The sequence below is a fragment of the Manacus vitellinus genome, unplaced genomic scaffold, assembly GCF_001715985.3.
Source record: "Manacus vitellinus isolate BGI_N305 unplaced genomic scaffold, ASM171598v3 scaffold_4_pilon, whole genome shotgun sequence".
Classification (NCBI taxonomy): domain Eukaryota; kingdom Metazoa; phylum Chordata; class Aves; order Passeriformes; family Pipridae; genus Manacus; species Manacus vitellinus.
The window spans coordinates 23,018,288-23,045,933 of NW_021940604.1; the positions used below are offsets into that span (position 1 = coordinate 23,018,288).

General features: G+C 44.2%; 1 protein-coding gene across 1 annotated transcript; it reads left to right on the forward strand.

Moving 5' to 3' along the window:
* Nucleotides 1–8,236: 8,236 nt before the first annotated feature.
* OSTM1 (osteoclastogenesis associated transmembrane protein 1) lies at nt 8,237–18,699 on the forward strand. The gene is made up of 7 exons (XM_029962750.1): nt 8,237–8,529; nt 8,798–9,029; nt 11,907–12,021; nt 13,481–13,578; nt 14,581–14,745; nt 15,560–15,725; nt 16,032–18,699. The coding sequence occupies exons 1-7, from the start codon at nt 8,237–8,239 to the stop codon at nt 16,085–16,087; spliced, it is 1,125 nt and encodes a 374-aa protein (XP_029818610.1). The 3' UTR covers nt 16,088–18,699.
* The last annotated feature ends 8,947 nt before the right edge of the window (nt 18,700–27,646 follow it).

Sequence of the window (27,646 nt, forward strand, 5' to 3'; positions counted from 1 at the left end):
CAAAGCCCACCGCCGGGAGCTGCTGCCACGGCCTCTCCTCAAAACAACCCCCGCCCCATGTCAAAAAGGCCCGGCTAGTATCGGGCTCTCGGACTCCCGCCTCCCCAAGCCCCGACCTCAAGGGGCGCAGGACAGCCTGGGCATATCCCAGATCCCCGACGCGGCGCCGAGCGAGCTCTCCCCAGCCCTACCCTGCCAAGGAGAAAGGGGTGGAGGGTTCAGGGGGGAATGGGAAGCCGACCCCAGCCCCGGGAAGGCTGCCTATGCTGTCGCCAGTGTCAACAGGTGGCTGCTGCTGCTCAGCCCCACAGCCCTCGGAGCCCACCTCACCTGTGACAGGGGCAGCGTGCCCAGCACCCCTGTGCGTGAGGCTGCGGGGGGGGGGGCCGTGTACCCCTGTGTATGTGCCGGGTTTCATCGACTCCTGTCCTTTCCTTTGATGAGTCGTTTAAGCCTCCCTTGTGACAAATTCAGGGGTTGTTGTGAGGAAGGGAATACCTGACTTGGAAAAAACCCCAAAACCCCTAAATCTGGGCTCTGGACATCCGCGCTCCGAGGGAAAAAAAGCCACAGCAGTTCTCCAGAGGTCTGCGTGGGAGTGAGCCCCGGGAGGCAGCCCCAGCACTGTCCTCGTCGAGACAGAGCCGTGAAGAGGGGAAGGGCTCACCTGAAGTCTGTCCATCCATCTGTCCATCCGTCTGGACACTCATCTATCCTCACCACCACCACCTGCCCCACTGCTCGACGCCCCCCGAGGTGCGCGGGAGGGCTGCGGGGGGAGAGCGCCTGTGCTCGCACGGGAGGGGGTTTCACGCTCGTCGCCGGGGCCACGCACCTTGCAACAAGGAACCGTGAAGGAGAATTCCTGCGGCGGGTGTCCAGCTGTTGGACGGAGCTCACAGAAGCTGGCCCCACTCGGTGCTGGGACTGGCCGGTGTGTGTGTGTGTGTGCGTGTGTCTGTCCCCGCTTTCACCGCAAGCGAAGATGTTGAAAATCCCGTGGGAAATTTCCGGGATCAACTGTTCCTTATTTTTTTTAATCATTTGTTGACAAAGGTATCCAGGCTCTGAATAGCTGGAAGACAGTGAGACATCAGTGCATGTAAGACAACCTCAGACATTCAAAAACCCGTGCTGCTGACAAAGGCTTGCCCAAACTGATGAAGAATTGACAGGTTCGTGTTGAATAAGTAACTCCTCTCTTTCAAACACTTCAGTGTAGAAAGAGTAGGAAAATCAAATTTTATCCTTTTATAAAGCCTCACAGCCTGACCTCTGTCTCTGGAACCTCCTTTCTTGAAAATTTACTTTGGGTCCTTTGGCCCTGGAAGGAGCCAGTGTAACTGTCCCCTTAAATGTGGATTGGAGCTAAATCCTGCCAACCAGAGATTTCAGGGGCGTGGTGTGGGCAGGATGACCAGGTTGCCTCCACTGGCCCTGCAGGTAGATTTGTACAGTTCCACCCAGCAGAGAAAGATTGAGTATGCAGTATTAGATCAGTTTCAAGACTGGAAATGGGTTGTGGGTTTTTTATCAGTTGCTGTTAAGTCAGTCGGTTTGGACTTTTTTTTTTGAGATGAGGTGGAACTAACTTTTTTTTAAATAAAAACACTCTAAATGGAAAAAAATAATTTTAAAAAGAAACTATTACAAATAAAACATCCATAATTATAATTTCAGCACTGTAAGTTACATTCACTACATGTGATGTTTACAACTGAGACAGTATTTGCTGTTTGGTTTTTTAACATAAATTCCATGTGAACTCTTGGAACAGGGTAAGTGACTTTCAGGTCACAGCAACAGGCTGAGACTGAAACATGGCAATGAACACTGTGAGGTGTGAAGGCAACTGTTTACAAAATTTCATCCAGTCTTCAACTGTCTGTAGTCTTTTGGAAGTGCCTGTTCATTCCTGCTAGCCATCTGGTACTCAGCATTATGTTTATAACCTCTTGACCAGAGCACACTCCCTTTCTTGCGTGCATGCAACCTCGGTGAACTCAGTTGAGCAGATTTGCAAATTCACAGATGAGAAAGTTTGGCCCTTTGTGGAAACCACAATGGACCAATGCTGGTGACATACCCCAGGCAGGAACAACACTTGGCTCTTCCCAGGTTCCTCACAGCTCACAACAGTGCAGAGGCTACAGCTGACCGAGGCCTGGTGGGACAGTGGACTTCTCCTCCAGAGCTGTCTCTCTCAACCCTTCACCAGTAGGCACCTTGTTGCTACAATAACCTAAAATTGTGTTGAATATTTCTATTTTTTTTTTTTAATTTTCCCAGAATCAACATAGATTAGGGTAAGCAATGCTTAAATTTCAATACCTTTACTGAAATAACCTATCGTGTTTATGCTATCTTCTGTTAGGGCTCATCTTGCTGTGGTCTTTTATCCAGAGAAGAAAGAAAATATTTTTTTTAGGAAATCATATTAATAAATAGATAATTTTCTACTATTATGGGTGAAAGGAAATACCTAGGTACAATGCAAAGAAGAGATGTAAAGCAAAGAACTCACCAGGACAGACTTGGAGACGTGTCAAAATATTCTTTTTCCCTTAGCTAATTAGTTCAGATGTTCGTGTTGTCTCCTTTACCATTGTTTCAGTCCTGGCCACGCATATGCAGGAGGAAAGGACTCCTGCTTTTGGAGAGTGTCCTCCACTGGCTCATCCCAGGGGGGCTGTACCACAAGGAGTGAAACTTGATGGGTGCACAAGCAGATCCAGTGTCTGCTGAAGCCCAGCCATTCTCTTCCCTCATGAGTCATGTTCTAGGCCTGTGTTTTGGGAACTTGGTAAAATTCAATGGAAATATATGACCAGCAAGAAACACTCTATGCAAAAGGGAAGAACAGCTTTGGATTGCTTCCTACTGAAGAGAAGACTGGGATGATAACTCACTGACTCCAGGGTTACTAAAAGCAGAATTTGGCTCACTGGGTATTTTTGAACATGGATAGTCATCCACACTATGAAAAGAATCTACCTTTTATATTATTTGCGTCAATCAAGAAGTTATTCGTGTTAATTTCACTATTATGATGCTTCTAATGTTTCTGCTGTGTTTTAAACATTATCTTCAAATGTCTCTTTTCCTTCCTTCATATTTCTTTTCCCTATACATTGGTTATTTCATCAGTATCATCCTGTTTTACTGCCATGAAAAATATGCAGTCTAACAGCTCTTCTTTCATTTCGTAACAAACAGCACAATTAAGACTAATTAGACTTAATATGAGTAAGGAAATGGCAATGCCACCCAGGACCTTAAATGTGATATCATTCAATTGCTCAAGTGCAGCATCCTGGAAAAAAAAAAAACCAAAGAAAAATCCCATCAACTTATTTCTAACTATATCTTTACAGACTGGCATGATTGTCTACTGTCAATTATTGTTTTTCTAGTCATGATTCTAAAAATATAATGTACTTTTTTTTTTTCCTTTCCACAGCAAAAAACTCTGACAGGTGCAAGGAAATGATATTTCTTTGTGCAATGGATTCATAGAGAGGATAATACGCAAACATTTAAGGTCTAAGCGAAGGTCATATGGCACTATATATGATTTCTGAAGCTATCATGCTGTTATGCACTTACAGAAAATAAGAGCCTTCATACAAAGATGTGGGGTTGTTTTCTCTCTTCAGAAATGTGCTGGTGTTAAGGAAGAGGGTTAGCTGATGTCTGTCTCAGTGTTCTCTCTCTATCTCCTTGGAAATGGGGAAATTATTGATGGCTTTCTGGCTTACCATTACAGGTCACTTCAATGCCTTCTGATACCCTAGCCACAGCGTCAGGACAGTGTCCTGCTGAGCTTGTCCCAGCTGCATGTGGTCTGAGTATTCACAAGAGGTTACAAAAAACATAGGCTTCAGAAGAAGGTGGATATGGAAAATGGGTCCTGGGCAGGTCTCTGTGGACAGTCTCTAGAGGATATTGGGTGGAGGTTCATGATTCTCCAAAATGAGAATATGGTGATTTGGCTTAGGTGAGCAAATAGTCTGCTTCACAATTTGCCATATAATTGCCCAAGACAAACACATTACAGATCCTGGTTGAGTTGGACAGCCAGGCACAGTAGGTGTAGTCACACCTCTTTAGAAAACTGTGATGTTATTAGTCTTTCCTTGTTTCATTTGGCAATTCTGGGAATAAAATGATTTTTGCAGAACATTCTTAAAAAAGTATTCTGTATGAGTCACTGACACACATTTTCCATAAGTCTAACATTGCTGAAGTTTTAGTTGGTGAAAGCAGTTTCTTGTACTCAACCAGAGAATGAGGTTCCTGAGTGTGTCTTCACATTTGGAATGGACTGCCAGGAAAAGTGGTGGAGTCACTGTCCCTGGACATGTTTGAGGAAAGACTGGATGTGGCACTCAGTCTAGCTGGCATGGTGATGATGGTCATAGGTTGGACTTGATGATCTCAGAGTTCTTTTCCAGTCTAAATGATTCTGTGATTCTGTGATTTCAAGTGTCTGGCCTTCCCTGATTCCCTAGCAGCCAATGCAACATTATTGCTCCTGAGTACTCGGGCTGGGATTTGGCATCTGATTTGCAAAACCACTGATAAACTTTGGGGTTTTCTGAATTAAAGACTGAACTTATTGTAAGTCGACTATCCTTTTTTTTTCCCTGATTTTTGAGTTCTTTTGCTCATTCTTCAGAGATTAGTGCAGATGTGACTCTGTCTTCTTGCCCTGAGTGAGAAGGCTTTCCTATTCTTAGCTATGCACATAGAGGAATAATGCTCCAATGGGACAGTGCTAGCAGGCACAGTGGCTCAAGCTGGTCAGAAATGGTGTAGCTAGATAAATGTTTGTCAACTGCTTTTAAACTAAGATTACACAACCTTTGAAAATAAGAGTTGGTTCAGACCATTGTATGGTATTGCCAGGATGAGTTTGACTTGCAACTAACCAAAAATGACTCAACATGACGAGTTTATTTAACATATTTACTTCCTCTCAAGTTCATTGTCATGGGTGTGATGAAGATGCATTAATTAATTAATTAATTATTAATTACATATGTGGTACTGTTTTCTGGACCACTTTCTGATGCTCTGTGGAATCTGAAAAAAAGTCATTTTAATTGGGTTACTTGCTGTTAGGCTTTGACATCAGTCACAACCAGCACACAAGGGAGCCAGCACTGACCCTGTGAATTAATAGGTACATGCAGAACTGTAATGGAGATGGGGAAGAAAAACTTTCCATCGGCAGGGAATAGTTGTGCAAAGAAGATATAATACACTGATCCTTTGTTAATGTTAAGATTTGTCATCTTTGCAATGAAATTGGTCAAGAGATTTCCATTTCCACAATGCCAGAAACAGCTCTCTGTGGATAACCTTCACACCTCCCTGTTCTTGTCAGCCTCTATTTCAGATGAAGAGTAGTCTGTCTTCTGTACTGCAGTTTTGACTTTGGAGGCAGAGCCTTTTCTCCCCTTTCATCCTGCCCTCTGAGCTGCTGCCTGCCCCAGTCTCCCTTTCTGAAGCAATACCACTCTCCAAGCACCCAGCCTCCCAGTCATGCCTGACTCCTTTCTCTTAGTCATCACTTAATTTTCTGTCACTACTTTGACATTTATGGTCTGATCCTCTTTTTCCAGCTCTTTGGTGAAAATGCTTTATCCAAGCCATGATCCTTTGAAGACAAAAAGAAAACTTGAAAAAAGAGTTCAGTTCTCAGCTCTCAGTGGCATAAACCAGGAGAAAGAATACTGAAGGTAACAGGGAGACAATCAGAAGGGATCAGCTTCAAACTGTTAGTTTTCTCTGGTTCACACTGCTGTCTCTATAGATCCAACAAGATGACATAAGAAATCAATACTCCTTTGCTGTGTTCAATTTCTGCACTGTTAAGGTAAGACTCTTCCTCCTGCTGAATGACGTACTTTCTTATAGTCAGGGCAGGTATTGAAACACTTGGATGTATTTTCAAGAATAATTGGGACTGTATAACCTCAGAAGGTTTCTGATATTCTTAGATATTTCTGAGATTTGCAGGCCAAGGTCAAATTCTGCTTGCTTTAGTTGTGAGTACAACCCCTTTGACAGGGTTGAGCAGAAAGGTAATGTCACCACTTCTGCCTGGTAACAAAATTCATCTGTTATCAGAGAAGGGGTCCATGCCTTCTTCAAGCCCTGGTTCTGAACCACAGCTGAAAAAGTTAGTGACTTGCTATTTTTACTTTGTAAGATCATGCTTATTACTGATAAAAAGGAGAAGCATTTAATGACCAGACATCTTAGAGGTCTACAGCAATGCATTTATTAATGCTAGAAATGTTTATACTCCAGTTATGCCTTGGAGATTTCATCTGAAAGTCTTGAGTTTGGTTGTTGGGGTTTTTTTAATTCTTCTCCTTCCTCTTTTTCTTTTTTCTATTTTTTCTTTTTCCTTTTTCCCTTTTTTTTTTTTTTTCCCTCGCCCCACCCCCCGAGACCAGTTTCCACTCGGAGGAAGAACACGTTCTCTCGCAGGAGAATTTTTAAGTTTCTCAAGGCGTGGGAAAACGAATCCTCCTTGACCTGCGAAGATGAAGGCGCAGCTTTACCCTCTCCAGCCGGTCCTTCCCGGTGCCCGTGCAGACCCACGCGACGGATGCCTCTGGTGACGATGGTAAGCGACCAGTCCGGGGCGTTTTTCCATTGCTCCCTCGGGATGCAGCTGCTGTCAGGGCTGTATGGGACACTCCGAGGGCCCTTTCTAGCCCCCCGCCGCCCCTCGGTGGGCGATGTGCGGGAGTGCTGCTGCCCTCTCCCGGGGGGATGCGGGCAGCCCGGCCGTGTCCGGGGTCCACACTGCGGGGACACCCCGCTCCCTGTGGCAGGACAAGGGGGCTTTTTGGTCGCCGGCTGGGCCGAGGGTAGTTTAGGGGTGGCAACCGGTCCCTGTTCCCGTCTCCGGGATGCGGGCGCCGGCTTGCTACAGGCATTACCGCCGCCCCGGGCTTTGTCGGTGCTGAGGCTACACCCCTGCTAGTGAGCTAAGGAAAGGTGACCATCTTCTGGCCCCGCGGCTACCCGGCCACACGCATCCTGCTAAGCAGCTTCAGGCTTCCACACGTAGCAGCCTTGCTAGACATGGTCCCCAAAACAGCAGTCCCCGTGCAAGAGAGTACTGTCTGGCTTTGGACAAAGCCTGGGTGGAACCTGCTCGGAGACAGGGCAGGGGCACTCAGGGAAGGTCCAGGACGCAACCCAGGGCCCTTGCCCTGATCATTTGCAAGTACAGGAAATGTGATAATTTTTTGATCAACTCTCACATTTCTCTCTGTCAAACTCATGATGTGCTTTTAATTTGTTTTTATTCATTGCTTTGGAAGCCAGTTCTTCAGAGTTGAGGCATTCAGCCCACTCAGAGAAGTCAGATGCTTTCTGTTGGGTGCTCTTCGACTGCCTGATGGCATCTTTATTGCCTTTGTTGTTGTGTTTTCACAAATCTATCCTGAATATTTACAGGCCGTGACATTTACAATATGACTGGCACAAGTCAGCACTGGGTGGGCCAGGTGACGTGGAGCTGGTGGAGCTGGGTATGACTGGGTGTGTGGGGAGCTTCAAACAGTTATGAACTCCCGGCAGCTGCCACTGTTGTGGCACCGTCAGCCAGCACTGTCTACTGTCACTGGTGCCATGTGTGCAGTACTGAACCGGCTGCAATAAATGGATGGGGCCATTCCTGCTTGGCTCTGTTATTCCTGGAGGGACCATGCTATGGAATTGCAGGGCTCTGCTTCGTCTCTCTGGTGTGTCTGACCAGAGCACTATAAACCCCAGACTCAGTCAGAGGCCCATGGAAATGGCTGAAAAGAATTTTAGTCAGATGGGACTGGTATGGGGTCAAGGTCCTACCAGATAGCCTGGCACTTCAACCCTCAGCAAGGGGTTACCTACTGCTCTACTCTCTTCTCCTGAGCTGAGCAGAAGAGTTTTCCTTTCGTGGCTGCGGTTTAAATCAGAATCAGCCACGGGGAAGTTTGGAGCTAGGTACCAACAAAGGTGGTACCTGAACAAAGGTGTCCAGCTTCAGATAAGATGCGGGAAATACGTTGCCTGCAGAAAGTTGCAGTTTATTTCTCCATCATCAATTCTTTCTCTGTTTTGGGATTATTTTTTTTTAAAATTGTTGCTGTATTTCAGCATATTTTAAAGTCACTTCCCATACCGCAGATACCCTTCGATTCCCTTTGCGGTGGGAGAGAGCGTGAAATAGATGAAACGCACGGCACAGACACCGCGCTTCCCGCGGAGCAGGACGCATCCGAGGCAGGTACATCCCCCGGGCACAGGTACAGCCCCTACCCGCTTCCGGCCCTGGGGACGCCCCAGCGCCGTGTCCCGGGACGAGATCCCGGGCGACTATTACCCGGGACGGGATGCGGGACGAGGGCCCCGCCGCTCCCCGCCCCGCCCCGGGACACGCCCTGGGCCGCCGGCTGCTGGGCCCGCCCTGCGCCCCGCCCCTTCCCCGCTGGGACCAATGAACGGCGGCGCTCTGCGGCGGGGGCAGGGGGGGGGGGGGGGCCCCCCTTCCCGGCGCGGGGGCACTTTCCCGGTTTTCCTTCGGCAGAGGCCCCGGCCCAGGGTGGCCCCGGCCGCCGCAGTTTATTTTTTTTTTGCTGTTTTCTTGGGTTTGGGCTGCTTTGCTTTGTTTCCCTGGGCGGCTCCGCTGTGCCTTTCCGGGGGGGCCCCCCTTTTTATTTGCCGGCACCGCACCCGGGCCGAGGAAAAAAAAGCCGCGCTGGGGGGGGGGGCCCCCCGGCCCACTGGGAAGGGCGGGGGCGGGAAGGGGGGCTGGCGGGGGAGCCTGTTTGGGGGGGCCCGCGGGCTGCCCGGCACTGCCCGAGCTGGAACCGAGTGCCGCAGCCGCTGGCCGCTTCGCGGAGGGCTGCCGCGCTGACGGGCTGCCTGGCGGCGCGCCCCGCCCGGTGCGGCGTGCTGCCAGGAGCCACGGGCTCTACCGCCGCCTGCTCACACTGTACGGCAGCATCGCCCGCGCCGTCGGGGTGCGTCCGGGGTGAGGGAGGTGCGGGGCTACCGGGGCGGGCTGAGGGCCTAGGCCCTTCTCTTGAGGCTTCCAGCCGTGGGAGTTCAGTGCCGGAGCACGTCGGGTGGAGGTGGGATCATCGGGAAGGCAAGCTAGAAGCCTCACCGGGGTGCGCAGGGCAGTTTGGCAGAGTCTGGGAATGTGTGAGAATCGCTGCTGCCAGTGACGGCCACCTCCTGCTCCGTGGGGTGGCGTGGTCCGTGTAGCCAGCTCCTGGCATGGCCAGGGGCAAGTAGCTCCACCTGCAGAAAAAAGCTGTGCAAGTGGAAAAACTTGAGCTGTTCTTGCTGCTGTAGCAGTGGCTGAAGCAGTGCTCTGGCTTACATGTCGTATAGCACTAATGGGGAACACTGCCAGAGCTTAGTTGCCTGACACTTCTTGGAAAATGGATGGTCTGTGAAACTGTGGTGAGTGATGCACATCATTTGTAAGGAGCCATGTCATGGTTTTCTTGGCTCCAAAGGTGATGGGAGTGTGTGGCAGCAAACTAGAAGTCTTGAGCACTGGCTGGAGTCAATGCACCCTCCTGGTGGGAGAACCTTGGCTGAAGCTGGGTTTTCAGACTTTGATCATACTTTGGTTTGGTTTTGGTTTTCGGTGTTTTTTTTTTTTTCCTTTCATTTCTTAGTGTTGGATGTGGTTCATGGCTTGTTTTGTGTGTTCTCACCCAGTTTATCCATTTGTAAAAGTTAGTTCCTGGGACGATGCGAGGATGACATTAGTGGATCAGACCAAAGGACCTTTGATCTGTGATGAAGTGGGTGCCCTGGTAAGAGAGCACATTTATAGTAGTGCGTACCCTGGACTGTGCTTCCAGTCTTGAGATTTCTGAAGAAACTGCCATTGATGAGAAAAATCTGTTGCTTTTTAAACACAGGGAAACTTCAGGTGCTGCAGTGTCCAGCTGCAAAGCCTTTCACAGCTTAATTACCTGTTGTTGAAAAAGTCTTGCTTTTGGGTGATGTTGGGTTGTTTGCCCGGTTCTCCTCACCACTCCAGTGCTTGTATTGGAAAAGTGCATGGATGTTCACTTGGTAATTGCCCTTTCCAGGGCAAATATATAGCCACTGGTCTCGTGTTTTAGTTTGCAAACATGTAGTCTATTTTATCTGTTTCTCTTATGGAAGCTGTTTGTACCAGTGACTAGGTAGTGTGAAAGGGAAATATTTAGTATGCAATTCTCTTGGGTACTTTTAGCATAATATTTTGGCTAGGAATAGGCTGCCAAACATACTCCAGTACTTAGAATATGTATGAACACATTGTAGCTGCTCTATGAACACATTGTAGCTGCTGTGCTTGAATACTGGCAGCTTGGGAGGACTGGTCCACTCTGTGGTCTGGAAGACAAATCTGTATGAGAGAACATTTGGCTTTCCTTCTGTGTGTGGATTAACTAACCAAGTAAATAAAGGAGATGACCTCTTGCAACCTCAGTCCACAATTACAAGTGGTCAGGTATCTGATGTTTTTATCTTAACAATAGTTAGAGTGCAGTGTGACAAGGGCAGCCAACTTAAGTGTTGGACATCTCTGAAATGTAAAATCCTCCTCCCTAGGCTAATTAAAGAATCAATTAGGCAAACATACAAAAGGAATTACTTAGGTTTACTTGATTCAGTTTTGGTAAAGTGTTTTTTCCTACTCATGAGCCCAGGTGGTGAGGAAATTTCACAGTTAGAGCCTTTGTGAAGCAACCAGAGTTTCCCAGATAAGCAACATTCTTGTCTTCTCTAATTCAGTAGAAATGAAAGTCAGTGAATGTGGGAGTTACCAGATGTGGCAATATTTGACTTCTGCAGTTGAGCCTCCAAAGGAAAGGTCTTGTTTAACCCAGCCCCCACCCCATTTTAACAAAGAGAGGCAGAAAGTGGATCTCTTGTAAAGCTCCATAAGGAACAAATTTCTCATTAAAGAGATTATTTTTTTCTATGTTCCACGTCGCTTATCAAAGAGGCTTTTGGCAGCTTTGGCTATTTTGAGAAGTGCTTAAGTCAATTTAGCAGCCAGAAACCAGGAGCTAGAGCATGGCAGTCAGCTGACTGGAGGTCATGGTTCCGTATCTGAATTCTGACTGGGAGACTTCCTGTTCTGTAACTGCTTTTATAATTTATCTCCACTTTTTTACGAGCTTGGTCCAGAGAATAAGTTGCTATATGAGTTGTACCAGAGCCTGCTGGGAGGTGTTGGGTGGCTCACTGAGAGAGATGAGCTTGGTGCCTGTGTGTGGGGAGGATGAGAGCCCAGCCTGGCCACAGGCCTGGGGGAGTGAGCGCAGGCACTGCTTTACAGAGGACTGTTCCTGGTATTGCTGCACTGGGGGGAAGTTTGCTGTTGGTAGAGTACATTGGTACAGTGGTTTTGGAGGCTGTTTCTATTGTTTGGGTTTGGTTTGTTTGAGACCACTCCATTGCTTCAGCTCCTTCAACTGTTCCTTCTGTCTAATGAGAACAACCCTGTCATTTTCTCTGGTTGCACATGCCTTGAGCTGGCTCCTGTGGTAGCAGCCCAGGAGTGGATGAACATGAGCCACCTGGAAGAGAAGGCCCTGTCTTGTGCTTGTTTTTTCTTTTTATGTTGTCATGTATTTTTGACTGACTTGCGTGCATTTCCTAGTAGGTCTGCAGAGACCACTTGCAATAAGCTGTGTTGTTCACAGTATGAGTTGGAGGATCAAAAGATTTTTGTTCCATCAGTTCTGCTCTGCTTTTCTGGAAATATCGATGCGATGCGTTGTGTGATTGTTTAGCTGTGCTTGTGCAAACTATGTTTCAAAATTTTCCCTTTGTATTTTTAACACTTGTTTGCTTCTTTTGTTGTTTCCTTTTGTTTCTAGAATTCTTCTGAGAGCCACAATTGTGCCAAAAGCATCTTGACCTCAGACAGGCTGCAGATAGTTGTGACCCTTTCGGAGTTCTTTAATGAAACCTGGGAGGCAGCCAACTGTGCAAGTATGTGACTCATTCTGTAGCTTTTGTGCTGCTGTTATGGCTTAGCCCCAGAATTTGCACAGGTCAGAACTGTACTTATTTGTTTGAATATCAGTAGATAACATGCAAATCCTAAACTATAGCCACTCCAAGAGGGTTTTCTTCTGTAAGGGCCAAAATTTGAGGGCAGTAATCTGTTGGAAAACTTAGTTGTTATATAAATATTTCTTTTAGATTAATCTTTCAAAAAGTAGTCTTGCTAGTTTTCCTTGTGATTTACTTTGCTGGAGAATTTTTTTAGCTTCATTGTGGTTTTTTGTCTGTCTTTCCATTTTTAAAAAAACTTGCATAAGAATCTTTTCCTTGTTTGTTAGGAAAGTTATTAACTCTGGGATGCTTACATATTGAACAGTATCTGCCTCCACAGCCATGATTTGATTTCATTTTATGGGTGGAGAGTGTCCAAGTGCATACTTGCATCTCACGTCCCAGTGCTGGTGCTGCTGTGCTGTGCTAACAGCTAAACTATGGCTGTTTGCTGTTCCCCTGGTGTGCTTTGTGGGACCCTGCACTAACAGGTGCACTAGGAAAGAGTGGGAATACCACTATGGAGCTGAGTGTTAAAGATGCTGGATTTGCTGCAGAATCCCTTGAGAGCCCAGAAGAGTTTGTTTTCGTTTGTGAGGGCTGGAAAGGCAGAACAGGAGCAGCTCTGTGGACTGTGCTGTCCTACCATGCTTAACCTGTGGACTGTGTGCTGCCTACCCAGTGCCTAGCTGAATGCTTTCCCTCACTGCTGCTGATGCTTGCTTCTTTCAGAAGAATTTTCTAGGATGTTGGCTTGCTCTCATGATGCTGTTGCTGAACACCTAAATTCCCAAATACTCTTGTTTTCAAGGCTCTGGCTGGTTAGAGCACCTGAAGCAAGGTAGGATGGATGGAAGCAGTAACATGGTAGGGTTGAGCCTGTGACTGGGAGGAAAGCCCCAGAGCTCCCCTCAAAGCTGGTGAAAAGCTCAGCTCTTTTCTTAAAGAATAATAATCTACACTCTGATTTCTACTATTGTGTTTGTGGTCTAGCTGTTTCCTGGGTGCTCACTGTTTCATCTCCACTGCTGGTGCACAAAATGGCTGCTACTGTTGCTGGGCAAAGCCAGATTTGCAGACTGGAAAATAAAAGTAATGTCTTGTTTTATCTCAAAGTCCAAAGATAATTCAGTCTCCCTCTTCAGAAAGCTCTTGATGATAGTCTTCATCTTTCACTTAATCAAGGCCAATTAATTCTGAAAAGTGTTCTCGATGAAGAGTTAGGTCAGCAGGTCTGAGACATCAATGGCAGGCAGATAAGGAATCGCAGTGTTGACTAGACCTGTCCTTTATGGTCGAGAGCTCTTTTTACAGGAGTGGAGTGTCTGGGGCTTGCCAGCTGTGGAAATGTTAGGAATTAGAATATCCTGATGTTTTTCCTTCTCTTTGACAGATTGTTTAAAGAATAACAGTGAGGGATTATCAAATTCTACTGAAGAATTCCTGGATTTATTCAATAAATCTCTGACGTGTTTTGAACATAACCTTCAGGTATTTATGCTGTGTATTTGAGAGAAGCTCTAAATCCTCTAATTGCTACCAAAATCTTATTGATGTTGAATAAACTGCAGATACAAACCAGACAAATAAACTGCTGCTGAGTTTGTGAACTGTAGGCAGATAAAACAGTGTTCTGTAAAACGCAGTTTACAGATTGAGAGCGTAAAATTAATTCTAACTGATACTTACCTTGACTTCATTTTGTATGTAATTGCAATGCTACTTTGCATCAGAATTTCTGAATTCACCATAGTTGATAATTATACAGTAAGAAATATCATGTGTGCATGCTGCAAGTCTCTTTTTCTTTCTCTTTGTAGAATTGTTGCGTTTTGGCGTAGAAATTCAGTCTTTAAATATCCTTTTGATAATGTGGACTAGTTCAGAAAGGCCAGATACCTTAAATTGTTGTAACATTTCTTTTGACTCTTAAAATTACGAGTAGTTAAAATTTGGCCATATTGCAAATATGGCCAAATATATCTTCCTTAGTGAAATAAATATGGTAATCATCCTAAGAGAAAATGCCCTGTATAGCCTAAGAAACTGTGTATGTTCCATTTCAATCAGAAACTGGCCAAGTTACGGGATCATTCAGTAGTAGAAATGGGAAATGATGGGTACGGGACAATCTCTGAGGGAACTGCTCTTTTGTTATTAATGCTTTCTAGGAAATGTGCCTTTATAGGCCTTGTTCATTTTACAGGCCTTCTTCAGCCTACTGATCGCTTCAAGTGTCTAAACTAGAACTTAACCCCATGGTCAGTGGGTTGCTGATACAGCCATGACTGTGTTGAAATATCTTCAGAGATTGTAGTTTTGTTTTTGAGTGCATTGTGTTGCGTTCAGGAGGTGCTGAAGGCTGCAAATGAAAAGGGTTGCTCAGTATGGCACCATCTGTCCCTGTCAATATAGCAGTAGCAACCTAACAAATCAAACCAATTTTTTTGTAATGCCTTAAACCAGCATTCATGCAGATTTTTATAACCCTAGGGACAAACCGTTTATCTGTCACCAAATAACTACACAGAAGTGTGTAAAAACTGCAATGAAACCTACACAAAGTTGAATGACCTGTATAACAACTTGCAGAGGATGAACAGGCAAAGTGATGAGTCTGGGCACTCCGCACACTTATGTATCGACGTGGAAGATGCAGTAAGTGTTTATTAAGACTCAGCACGGAGGCCTTGTCATGGGGATCTTTATTAATCTCAGCCATTTGTGCTTGTCTTGCTGGGGATTGGCTTTTCCCTTTGGGTGTGGGGCAGTATGGGCAGCAGTGCCTTTGGCAGGCTGATGTCCCATGGCGGGAATTTAGCTTGGTGGGGCTGCCTTGCTGGGTCTTGTCCTCAGCTGGGGCTGCAGGAGCGTGACTGAAGCTCCTGATCTCCCAAGTGTGTTCCAGTTTGAGTAGCTGCACTTTTCGTTTCTTGTTACTGTGAAAGGGATGGATTTAAAAAAAACAACTCCTAATCTTCTGGCTTTTAATATGAAGCTTTACTGCTATTGTTCTAGCTGGTATATTAATTGATTCCTTATTGTAGCAGCTGTTTCTAGAGGTCCTCAGCACTGATGACATATGTTTGGAAAAAGCTTCTGTATATTGTGGGAGTTTAAGTGGCTGGGCTAAAGGAGTGCTTGTCAAAAGTGTGGGATTAGTCCTGTCCCCACAGGCTGTCAGTGAGCTCTTTGCCACATGCCTGTTTCCCAATGTCTGCGTGTATCTGAGTATAGTTGTGTTTTTGAAGCTTGTAAAAGTTTTGATATGAAATCTTGGCCTCGTCTAAGTTGTCTGTTTCTACATTTCCAGGGATTTGCTTGGTTTTGGGGGGAGTTCTGTTAAAGTGCTGTTTTCTGAGGTGATATTTGAACACTTGAATGTCTTGAGGCCTGAGTGTTTGCCATGCCATGCTGCACAGAAAAAAATGCATGTGCTTGCTTTCATGGTTTGCTTATGTTTTCCTTTTAGATGAACATCACTCGGAAGCTTTGGAGCAGGACTTTCAACTGTTCTCTTCCCTGCAGCGATACAGTCCCAGTGATCGCAGTTTCATCCTTTATTCTCTTCCTACCTATTGTTTTTTATCTTAGTAGCTTCCTTCACTCAAAGCAGAAGAAACGGATACTCATTTTGCGTAAGTGGTGGTGTTGGCATTTCACTGTAAGAGCTGGGTGGTGCCAGGGATTTGCTTGGCTCGTGTGGGAGAGGAGCCCAGCCAGATCTGCCTGCAGCTGTGCTGACGGCGCTAATAGCAACTATTAGTCTGCTGCTGTCCCCTGAAGAAGGGTAGGAAAGAGCTTCAGCCGTATCTTTTCATTAAAGTTTCTGGACGTGAACAGAAAGCTGTTTGCAAGTCTGTGTCGGATAAATAGAGGGAGTGGAGAGACTAGTTTTAGGGAATTCTTAGTGTTTAATTTTCATATAATTTTTCCTTTTCTAGCCAAGCGCATCCAGTCAAATGCCAGTCTTGTGAACATCCAAGAAAAATACAGCTGAGCTGCAAAACAAAACCTGAGAACTGCTGCTGGTATACAGTGGGTACAATTGTGTTGGAATGAGGCCGGCACAAAAGAGGAGTTAATTATGGTTTAGTGTAATGATACAGAGCAACACAAGTTAAACAAAATGCTGTCTGACTTCTAAGCGAGGGTATTAACAAACATGACAAGGCAGGGCTGTGTGACACTGTATGGACTCTGGTTTTGAAAAATCTGTGGGTTTTTTTTCACTCTTGGACTGAAGCGGGTGTTTTTCTGTTTCTAAGCTTTTGTACTTCTCATCAATAGAATAGCTACACTTTCCTTGCATGGTATTTTCCTGTATTCATCATATTTGTTTCACAAAAACATGAGATTTTGAATCTTTTTGAGGTGATTTTGATAGACAGACAAAAATTGAAAAAATATTTGATGTTCCTGCTTAAAACATTATTTTTAATTTCACATAATATTCAGACTTAGGATGGACAGGAAACCTTTAAAAAAGAAAAAGTTCCCATCTTTCCTATACCACTGTAAAGTCATGTTGTTGGGATCTGTTAAAAAAAAAACAACAAAAAAACCCCAAACAAAACGGCATGACAAATGAAGAGAAAGTGGTAATATGCAGTGTCCAAAACAGCAACAAAAGCAGCACAACTGCCAGTGCTGGACTTGAATAGTAATCATTGATGGCTACAGTATTCAGTTATATCTGGAACAGGTGGCATATTTAGTCTTTTGCACACTTTAACCACTAAAATAATTGCTTTTCAAATGCTATATTTTCAGAGGTTTATTTCACATGTCTGCTTGGGTTACAATGTTTCACTGTCTTTATTGTGCCATTTCCTTTCCTTTTTAATTATGAAATGTTTTTGTAGAGGAGAAGTGAGGTAAAGTCAATTCACTGGAGATGCTGAATTTCCTGTTCTAGAACTTGCTATGGCTTAATACAGAGGTGTTTACAGGAACTTTGTAGGGAAGAAGTCGCCTTTGGGTTCTCTTAACTTAAAAACTGTTCTGAAGGGCAACCAATATACTGTGTTGGAAATTGGCGACTTTCAAGAAATAGTGTAAAAATATTATTCCTGTGAAATAGATGGATGTAAACAAATTTGAGCTTGCAGAATTCCAAAGCTGATGGAGAAATTCGTGCAATAACTGCAGGAATGGGTAGTGCTGCTGTCACTCTGTGGGCACAATTCAGTGGCTGCAGCAATACTGCCAGTTCGGTTTGTTTATTGTATTTCTGATTTGGGAGAGTGGTGGGATTGAAATGATTTATAGCAGTACCTGGGCTTAATGAATGCCAGAGTCTTTGCTCCAATTTTTAAATGTGTTTTCTAACCTTGAGATTAAAAAATAATGGCCATTACTAAATGGCTAAAAAAATTTAAATTTCTCTTGCAGTCTGTGTCTGATGTCTGTCAAAACCCCGCATGAAATTGTCTTATGTATTTGATTTGCTTTGTTACATTTTTCCTTTATTTTAAGGCTCAAATAAATATATAACAGTGTAACAAAACAGTCCTAAATCTCTTCAAATAATTGGTTTTTATTTTTTTTCTGTTAGGACATACTGTTTATTTTGAAGTCAAGTTGATAGTATGTTTAATAATAAGTAAAATACTGTGTTAGCAATTGGTCCCACCCAAAATTGCCTTTTTGTGTTTTATCAGTAAGAAGTATCTGTCTCCTGCTACTTAACATGTGAATTACGAGATCAACAGTCACTTTGTTTTAGGTAGCTTACAACAATAACATAAAACTGTTTCTCTTGCTTATTGCATAAAGTTACCTTCATGTGGCTGGGAGAGGCATGCTGCCTTTAAATTAAAAAAAGATTTTTTTTTTTTTATATCTATTATTCTTAAACTTCAACTTTCTGGGACTTAATTCAGCTGCCTGCTCTAATAGCATTACATTGATTTGGGACATCATATGATTGAGAGCTGTTCAAAGGAATCTTTCATTCGTGCAGATAAAGCCAGTTTGAATGTGCAGCATTTCAGAATGACAGCTTTTATACTGTAAGCAGTGGCTTTTTGAGCACATTCATGTTAAGTAGGTCTGAAAGTCATTACTTTTGGATATGGTGCTTAAGCACTTTAAAAAAAAAATCAGCTTTTCTTATTTTCCTCGCTCCCAAGCCAAACGGAAATACTCATGTGACTTTTGTTTTTGATTTTAAAGCAGCAGCAAAGTTTACACTTGGGATTTTTAATAATACATCTATTTTCTCATTTTCTCTTTTTTTCCCCCTGCCCCAAACTTTGTACTACTAACTTTCTTTACACAGTGTTATATTTTTGGTAGGATATTTCATATATAAATGGATTGAATTCTGTTTGTACTCTATTTGCTAGAGAAATGTGGAAGCACAGAGACTGTGTTGAAAGAGAAATAGAATTCTTTTTGCTGCTACTCTTTCATCTTGGTTTATTTTTTGCCTTTTTAGTATTATATATATTAAGTAGCATAAACTTTGAAATACTGATTGTTTGTATCTCTTTTGTGCAAATAAAGATTTCTTACTGTGGGATAGCACTTTGACTCATATTTGTACTTACTAGGAAACCTCTAAACATGGAAAGTCAGCTGTAATAAAGATTATTGATAAATAATGAACAGTGTGGTTACTTACTTGCTTCATCTATAGTAGTTTTTTACTCATGCTGTTTTGGGTTTGCGTTCAGAAGCACCTGCTTATTATTCCCCATTATTCCATTTGCAGGAAAACAGCACCAGAAAGATGTTTTCAAAGCAGTGCTGTACTGAATTACAGAACAAACAAATGGCAACTGCTGAGAAAGGGTGGAGTTTAGCTGGGTCAGAGCCTCCTGAAGTCTGTGGAAAGGCTCCTGTTAGTTGCGATGGAGTTTCTTGGATGGGTGTGCCTGAGTAAGGCTGGTGGGGATAACTTACTGTCTTTGTGGGGAGGCTTCTGGTTGCCTGCACTGGCCACTTTCAGTGTCAGCAGGCACGGAGTTGGTGTTGGATTGCTGTTGGGCTGCAAGATTTTTTTAAAAACGGCAGTGCAGTGTCACCATGGAGAGAGCCTGGTGTCTCGCCTGAGGGCAAGAGCCTTGTGCACTAGTGGTGGGATGCGGATTTCTCAAAGGCAAATTTAAATCTCAGTGTATCCCTTGCAAGGGACTTCCAGGAAGGCTGGGGTAATTGTAATGCTGGTCCATGACGTATGGCTTCAGCTGGAAAACTAGGGACTGTTCTGGTTGCCTGTATGCTTGGGGGAGAAGCTTGAAAGGGAATCAGCACAGGGGAAAGGCAAGCGGGAAGAGCAGACGATTTACCTAATGAGTGGAGCAGAGGCTCTGAGAGTAATTGAGGGTGGAAATGGGGGTCTGTAAACACACATGGAACTAAGTGCTTCAGATGGAGATGCTGCTGAAGTGCACAGGTGGTTGAAATATTCTGAGAAAAGAGGGTATGAATGGGACCCTGATTGCAGCTGAGCTGGAAGGGGGATGCTCTGGCTTCTTGGTGGAGGTGGGCCTGGGTGAGGAAACAGTGCAGCTGAGCCCCGGGTCCCCCACTGGTCTGTGATGGGACATGCAGAGGGGCTGCCTGCATAGGTGAGGAATGGGAGGAAGTAGTAGGATGACAACAGGGACTTTCTTCTGAGTTACTTAAAAGCAACTGCTTTCTTCTGGTAGGACAGCTGAATTGTGTGATGGTGTCAAAATAATCTTGGTTCAAAGGTTCTTTACAAAGCTCCTGTTCTATTTTGAGCTGAGTGAGGACTCTTGTTTAGCATTGAACAAGGGACTTCTTCAAAACAAACCAGAAATATATATTTTTTGTGTAATGACTGTTTTTTCCATCTTTATTAAATACCTGCTACAATCACAAAATGGCTTCAGTTTCCTAATGTTTTGTTTCTAGTGCATTCTGTCCAGTTAATCAAGTACCGTCAAATCTTTTTGTGTTTCTGCTAATTTATACCTAAGTTTTCGTGCCCTGAATATAGAGTTTCTCTGGAATGATAAACTGTGTGATTAGCAAAATTACTGCACTCCTAATCAGAATGTATGAGTAACTTACCAATTTTTGTTCATATTTCATTGTGAATTTTCCTTCTGAGACTGTTGTAAGCTTTTTTAGCCTGATATTCAAGTTTGTGCAGGAGGCACATTCTGTATCTTTGCCAGTGTAAAAAGTTACACATCGGAAGAGCTGATCCAGTAAATTCTGCAACTACTCTGGAGCATTGCTTCTCCCAGCATTGTGATAGGTGTCTGTTGCTACTTGTTGGAGCCAGCCAGGATGATTTATGTGCAATTAGTGCGTTAATGTGGCCTTGCATTGTGCCGAGAGTTGAAATGGTCTTGCTGTCTTGGAGGCCCTGGTCTAATCTAAGGCAAAAATAGCATGGAAAGGAAGAAAACAAGAGGTGAAGTGATCAGTGACCACAATCAGTTGTGTGATAACCTTTTGCAAGCACAGGTGTTTGTTATAGATACTAGCATCTCTGTTGGCCATTGTGAGGGTTCCTGGCAGGGTCTGTACCCAGGACTGTGTGTGGGCTTAGGGAGCTGTCAGACCAGTGTGTTCTGCTATTGCACACAGCTTCAGGGCTTTGCTCTGCTGGAAAGTTGGTGCTGCTCCAAGCTGGTTTCCCCCAGCATCTGCTTCAGGCCAGAGGTGGTGCTTGGGGCATTTCTGATTTGTGCTGGCTAAGGTGAGTGCATGGGAGCATGCATGAGCAGGCACACTTCTCCAGAGGTGCAGTGGGCTAAGATGGACTTTCATACCTTGCACAGGTTGGAGGTGAAGGAAAAGGGAGGTTTTTGTCCTGCGAACAGATGTTGTTCCTTTCAGCCTTTTACGGAGAAGAAAATGCTGTATTTTTTTTCCCCACAGATAAAACAACTTCTCACTGAATCCTTGCCTTGGTGTTTTGGTGTATGGTGTGTGGGACAGGAGCTTGATTACTGCAAATGTCATTGGTGTTCTACCCAGACGTCTCCACTCTATGTGGACAAATTGCTGAGGCTGAGGGGAGGCCATCTGGCCCTTTGCTCTTTTACCTAAGCTTTAACTGTGTTTCTTCTCCTGCCAGCCCTACTTTGAGACCTCTTAAGGTCAACTATGTTGCTACTCAAGTATGGCCATCGCCAAATGGATAGACTCCAAAAGGACTCATTTCTCTGAACTGTGGCAAGGATGCTGGTGCAATGTGGGAAAGCAATATGGGAATACTCTACAGTATAGCTTTGTAAGGAGCCTGTTGCTTGAAGTGTGAGATAGGGTTGGGCTTTTTTGCTTCTGTGCATTGTTTGCAAAGGGGATTGGGCAGAATAGGGCTGACTGGGCACAGGGACAGCAGGGACACGGCTGCAATGTTTTGCAGTGTCAGAGAGGCAAAGTTGTGCCAAGTAAATGATAACTATTTTTAAAAAATAACTTAATTAGTTGTGGTAGAAATAAGTTAAATAGTTACATGAACTCTGAAATCTTCCCTGCTCTCATCTGAAGTGAAAATATTGGAAAGCTCTTTCAAATATTTAATAAAAGGGAGATACTCGCTAGTAGCTTGGTTGAAGTTTTAACTTCTAATACTGAAAATTCCCCTCTGGTGCCAGCACAGTAAGTATCATGGATTGCTGCAATTAAACCAGTGCATTAAGTTATTCATAATACTCTTTCTGGGCAGTGTTCCCACCTGCTTAATCTCTGCTATACAAGCGTTTATTAGAACTGACTGTTGAAAAACGCCAAGCTAAATCGGACACTGAAAAAAAATATTGAAAAATCAATATGATGCCCTAAACTGGTTTAATATGTCTTTCCTCTTCAATAATCCTACATGTTACTGATTTATTTGCTGTAATGAACATGCCATTCAACCGAAACAAGATTAGCTGCTTAAACTGCAGCATTAAGCACGGAGCAACTTTAATGCTGCTTTATATTTCATTTTAATGCTCAGTGCTTACAGTGGTGTCTCTTTCTCTCCTCTCCAATAATGAGTTTGTGTGAGGATCATGGAAGGCTCTGGAATGATATTTTCATAAAGCATTTGGAACAGTAAATTTGAGTTGGGGGATTGCAGCATGGCACCTCCTTCATCCAAACCTAAGTGGATCCAAACCAGTGAGCAGGATTAATGCACAAATTTATATTCCCTGCAGGATTTTTCCGGGGTTAACCATGAAATAAATGGCTTATGTCAAACTGATCTAGGTTAAGACAGAGAGAACAGCCACTGGCTATTCCTTTGGACTTCATTCAAAATTTTTTTTCAAGCATTTCAAAGGGTAGCAATTTACTGTGCTGCAGAAAAAAACAGACTGCAAGGAGCAGGCGTCTTGGCCTTGCAAGGAAGAGTCCTAAAATAGATGTGGTAAAGACTTAAGGTTTTCAAAAGAGCCTATAGCAGGGGACAGGGAAATAAGGGTGATACAGGTATTTTATACCTGTCCCGTATTGTGTAATAGAAAATCTGTTCTATTGTATAATACTGGCCAGATCTAAAAAGCTTAAGCTCTCCAGTTTCCAGGTAAAACTGTGTGGTATTCTCTTCCTGCTACAGGGGCAAACTTCAACTGGGAGTCTGTAAAGTCAGTGGGTTTTGGTTACTGTTTTGTTCTTTCCCTCTGTCATGAAAAGACATGCTTTAGATAATTAACTTCCCTTATTGTTGATTAAGAAACAAGTTGTATTTGTTAGGGCTTCAGTATATTCTCCATAGTTCTAAAAATTGCAATGAATTTTCTGTTACGTTTCTTTTTCTTTGAAAGATTATGATGAGTTGCCAATATGTATTTCAGCAGCTTTTTAGGGTCTTGGAGTCAAACTTAGAATATCAAAACCAGAGAAATGGGTTTCAAAATATTGCAGATGTGTGCTGAGTTGACAGCAATTACTTAAACACGTAGAAATGAGAAAGAATGTGAAAAGTAGTGCATTTGCACTGTGCTGGAGTTGGTTTTCAAATGGAGGTGGTGGTTCTCACTCTGGAAGGTGCACGTTATTTCCAGTGAATGCTGCTTTTCTCCGTGTGGTCAGAACAGAGAATTGAAAGTAATCTGGCAAAGGGAGAGTCGAGGGATTGAAGGAGGCTATTTCTGAAGAAGCAAATGCATTCTGGAAGTCTGTTAGGAGGAGCAGCATCACTTTGCATTTCTCCATTTAAAAAAAAAAAAAAAAAAGATAGCCTGAAGATGCTTTCAGAACACTTGCTTGAAGGGTGAGGGCTGCGATGCACAGAAATTTGTTACTGATATGACACTTCTTCATGGAAAAGCAGAATCTCAAGGTGAATGTGATGGAGTGCCCTAAAAGGAATATGCATGCTTCAAGGGGAAAATAATGTCCTCAACAGCTCACATGAGCAACTTCAGGCCCACTCATAAGGTCCCACAGTCATACTTCATTCAAAGAGCAAGTGATGTGTGCTCTAACTCACAGTGATGGAAGCATTTGGACTCACCTGTTTGATGTCCAAGCAAGCAGCAGGAGAAGGGACAGTGAGAAGGAAGGAATGAGGGAGCAACAGTGAAACCGAGCAAGAGAAAGGAGGATTGAATAGTCCTGGGAAAGCCTCTGCCCTGCCTTGGCTTGTATAATGGGGGCTTATACAACACGTAACCCAATCTGACCCTGACCCTGCCAGTGCTCAGGGACTATATTTTTACTAAGATTAAGCTTTTCTTTTATTTTTTCCTGGAACAATTTCATTGGCTTTTAGCTTGCCTGTTGGCTGGCATGGCCAAAGCAACCTTGCCTGTTTATTTCTGTGATATTTAGCTGGCTGCTTTCTGCAAAAGGCATGCACACAGCTTGCCCCCTGGAGTTCCACAGCAGCATCTCATCAGGGAAGGCCGCTGGCAGCAGGTTCACTACCCACCAGAAATGCTGTCTGTTCTCTGCTGGTAACAGCATTGTTGGGGAAGGAAAGAAAAATGTGGTAAATATAACAGCACCCTCCAATTTAGCAAAACAACTGTAAACTCCCTAAATAAAATGGGTCTCTTGTTCCTTGAAAGGCTACAGGAGTTGCCAGAGCTTAATTTCTCCAGAAGGCATAGGATTTTCTGCCTCTTGGATTTTTATTCATGGTAACATGAGGGACTGGAGCCTCTGGCTTTAGCTTGGTCTCAGCAGTGCTGCTGCATCTTTCTGTACTGGGAAGCTGCTGGAGTCCAACACACTAATGGGCCATGCCAAAGCCCAGCAGCTTTCCCTGTGACAGCTGTCCTCCTATCTATTGCATCCATGAGGCAACAGCTAGGATTTCTGAGGGAACAAATGACAACCATTTTCCCCATTAGTGACTTGGAAGTCCACACCTAGCCTTCAGAAATACAGTCAAACCCACTGACCCACAGAACAGTGTAGCATCCCAACAGTCAAGCCATTTTGAAAGCAGGACTTGGGCTCCTGTGAGACTTATTATTTCTGAATAATATTCCTTCTTTTTCAGCTGTAAGGTATTTTTGAAAATACTGGGTCAAGTTCAGCATTCAAATGGTCTTTAGTTTCTGTCTGTCAACTTTATTTCAGTTGATAGTCTCCTGTTTTTTCACTAGTGGGGCTTTGAACTTGCTTTATTCAAAGTATGCTGTACAGGTATGTGAACTTGCTTTTCCTGGTCACCTCCCTGGAGACCTTCAGTGCAATGTGTGGCACTGCTGAGGCTGAAAACCACAGCTCTAACTCAATCAAGGCTGTTAGGGTCAATGCAAGGGGAAGCATCATGCCATCCCTGACTGGTGCTCCGTACCAGACCATCCTTCTCTGACTGTTTCTTCTGACTGTCAAATCTACAATCAACATCTTTCAGATGTTCTGTTCTCCCAGGACTTGGTGTCACATCTCCTAGGTCTAAAATCCATGATGTCTGGTGGTTCTTCTGCCTTTATGCTACTGCACTGTGATGGAGTACCCTCTGCCATCTCAGAAAGGGTTTCTGCACCCTGTGATTGCTGCTCTATCTTTAATATCTGCAATCCTGATTCAAGCAGGATGGGTGCAGCTTACTACGGTTTCACCAGATGGGAGCTGGGTTCTCACAATGCTGCAAATAATTATGGCAGCATTCCCTGAGGATGTTATCCAGCTGACTGTGAGGGACGGTTATCCAGCTGACTGTGAGATTCACAGTCACTAGGGTTGGAAAGAAAAGAGAAGTCCATGACCTTAAAGGACAAGAAAGACTATTGGAGATGAAAGCAACTTTACACAGACTGTCTCCGAAAGACCATCTTAGAGCAGAATCCCTTTAACACTTGATGTTTCACAGCACAAGCAGATGGTGTTTTATTAAGAAGTGTTGTTTATCTCTATCTGGTATCAAAATACTTCAAAAAGAGCTTTACACGTGAACACAGAGATTTTCTTCCCAGTAACACAAGTTCACAGCTGCTGAATGCTACAAGTCCTCAAGCTTTGCAGTGGGCTGCAGAGTGCTGGAGCCCTTAGTGAGCAGAGGCTGTTCCTGTGCACCCACAGGGCTGAAAGAAAAGCTGCCCACAAAGCTAGTAAGCAAACTTCAACATGGCTCTTCCTGAGCAGAGAGTAGGGAGGCTCTCCTCTCCTGCCTGTTATTGGTTCAGAGGCTGAAGCAGTACTGACAGATTTCATTTTCTCTGCAGAAGCACCTGGCCTCTCTTTGCAGTTTGCTCAGCTGAAGGTTCCTTTCCCTGTATGGCTGCTGCCAGGGCTCTAGCAATGATCCCACTGCCCATACATGAAGGAGGGTCACAGGCACCAGAGGTTCACTGTGCACTGTGCAGCACGTATCATAATGAGGTTCTGATATGTAAGCAGACGTCCAGGTCACTAATGGTAACCGTAATTGTTGGCTTTACATTTGAGTAGAGGCTTAGAAAGTCCTGAGAAGCTGTGCCATCACTGTACAAGTTTATCTGCATCCTCTAAGAGCCATACAGCAGAGGCTGCTTTGACCCAGCACCCCGTGTGTGTCAGCCTAGTTGGGGAGTGTGTGGCTGTCTCACAAAACAACTGGCTAGCAAGGAACCACTCCAAAAATGGAGGAGGTGAAGGGGCTTCCCATGCCTAGTTTCTTTATACGGCTTCTCTCTCGCTTTCCTTGGCAGATTGTGTGCACAAGCTGATCCCCAGCGACTGGTAGCAGGGGCAGATTTCTGCTGCTTATGCATACAGATGTCTACTTACTTTAGTTCAAGTGAAAGCAACCCTCTGTAATAGGAGGTTGGAAGTAAAACCACATGTTCTGCACTTTCTGACTATGATGCAGAGGGACTAGAGCTCTAGGACAGGGAGCAGGCTTCTCCCTCGGGCTTGGGGGTTTATTCCCAGGTGGGATAACTGCTCTGCAGTGCACACCTTGCTGTACAGCAGTCAGCAGTCTTACATGCAGGTAGGTAACCTCAAGAGAAAAGCAAAACATATACAGTTGCACTCTATCTGATCTCTCGCCTTCTCAAGGTTTTTGCTGCTGCCATGTCTAGAGGTCTGTAAGCAAAATGGCCACATCACAGGGATTTGGATACATGGCTGTTGCGCACAAGGCTGCCAGATGTGACCCATGTGCTCTGTGCTTGAACTAACTCTTCTCAATCAGCTATAAGATCTCGAAGGCACTTAAGCTGGGCAAAACTATGTTTTCTTCTCTGCTATGGTTTCTATTTCTGAACATTTTGATTCAAGATCTGCGCTTCTTTTTTTCCCCCGAAAATTTATATTCACCCAGCTGTGAGAGCTCAGTAAGGGAATAGCACCATCCTTTATGTGGCTGGGGCAGAAATCAAGCTGTAAGTTATCTTTATGGTCTGACATTATGAAACTCTCATATTTTGACCCTGGAAACTCATTCCAAGGGGACAGTAAGCATAAGACAACATGGACAGGTATCCAAGTAACAGATGAAAATGTCTGAAATACATATATAAATATTTAGAATCTATTTCTTTTTCCTATTAAGTGCACCTTCTTGATTTCAGAGCACATTGCTTCATAGCTCCTATGCCATGAGTCAGTCTGTGAAATGGGGGTGCACAGACTGTCTACTATACTTGCTTCCAGCATCTGAGAGGGAAGATGAGGTAAAAGGGGAAAAAAAAAGCAGAGATTGTTAGACCTAAGACTAAGAGACCCCATCTTACTCACTGGTAGAAAAAAATGCGTATGCTGTTAAAAGAGGATAAAAAGAACATAAATTCCAGTCAGATGTGCCTCTTGTGCAAAATGACTAATTAAATGACATTGATAGCCTAAAAATAGACCTTGCTTTAATGGGAAAATAGTTTAGAGGTCATTTAAAAAGAAATCAAAAATCCAGGAAGGATGAAGAGAGTATGACTGCCTGCCTGGGTTTTGTTAATTCTTAGAAGTAAATCTCATTTTGTGGGCAGCTTTCAGGAACAGCAGTTAAGCCCAGCACATGTACAATAGCCAAGCTCATACAAACAAGTGTGGTCTGGGGCTCACAAAGGGGCTGCAGAGGTCAGAAAACAAGTGCTGAGTCATTGGTAAATGAATTCAGCCTCTACCGACCCTCAGGCAAACCCTACAGCACCTACCACTTTGAGAGAGGGACCCACACAAGATTCACCCCCCCATGGAAGCA

Bases quoted from the DNA above. Each gene is read 5' to 3' on its own strand.
- OSTM1 (XM_029962750.1), top strand. From the start codon at position 8,237: ATGAAACGCACGGCACAGACACCGCGCTTCCCGCGGAGCAGGACGCAT. The intron at 8,530-8,797 runs GCAGGGGGGGGG...CCCACTGGGAAG, and splicing joins GGCGGCGCTCTGCGGCGGGG to GGCGGGGGCGGGAAGGGGGG. The intron at 14,746-15,559 runs GTAAGTGTTTAT...TTTTCCTTTTAG, and splicing joins GTATCGACGTGGAAGATGCA to ATGAACATCACTCGGAAGCT.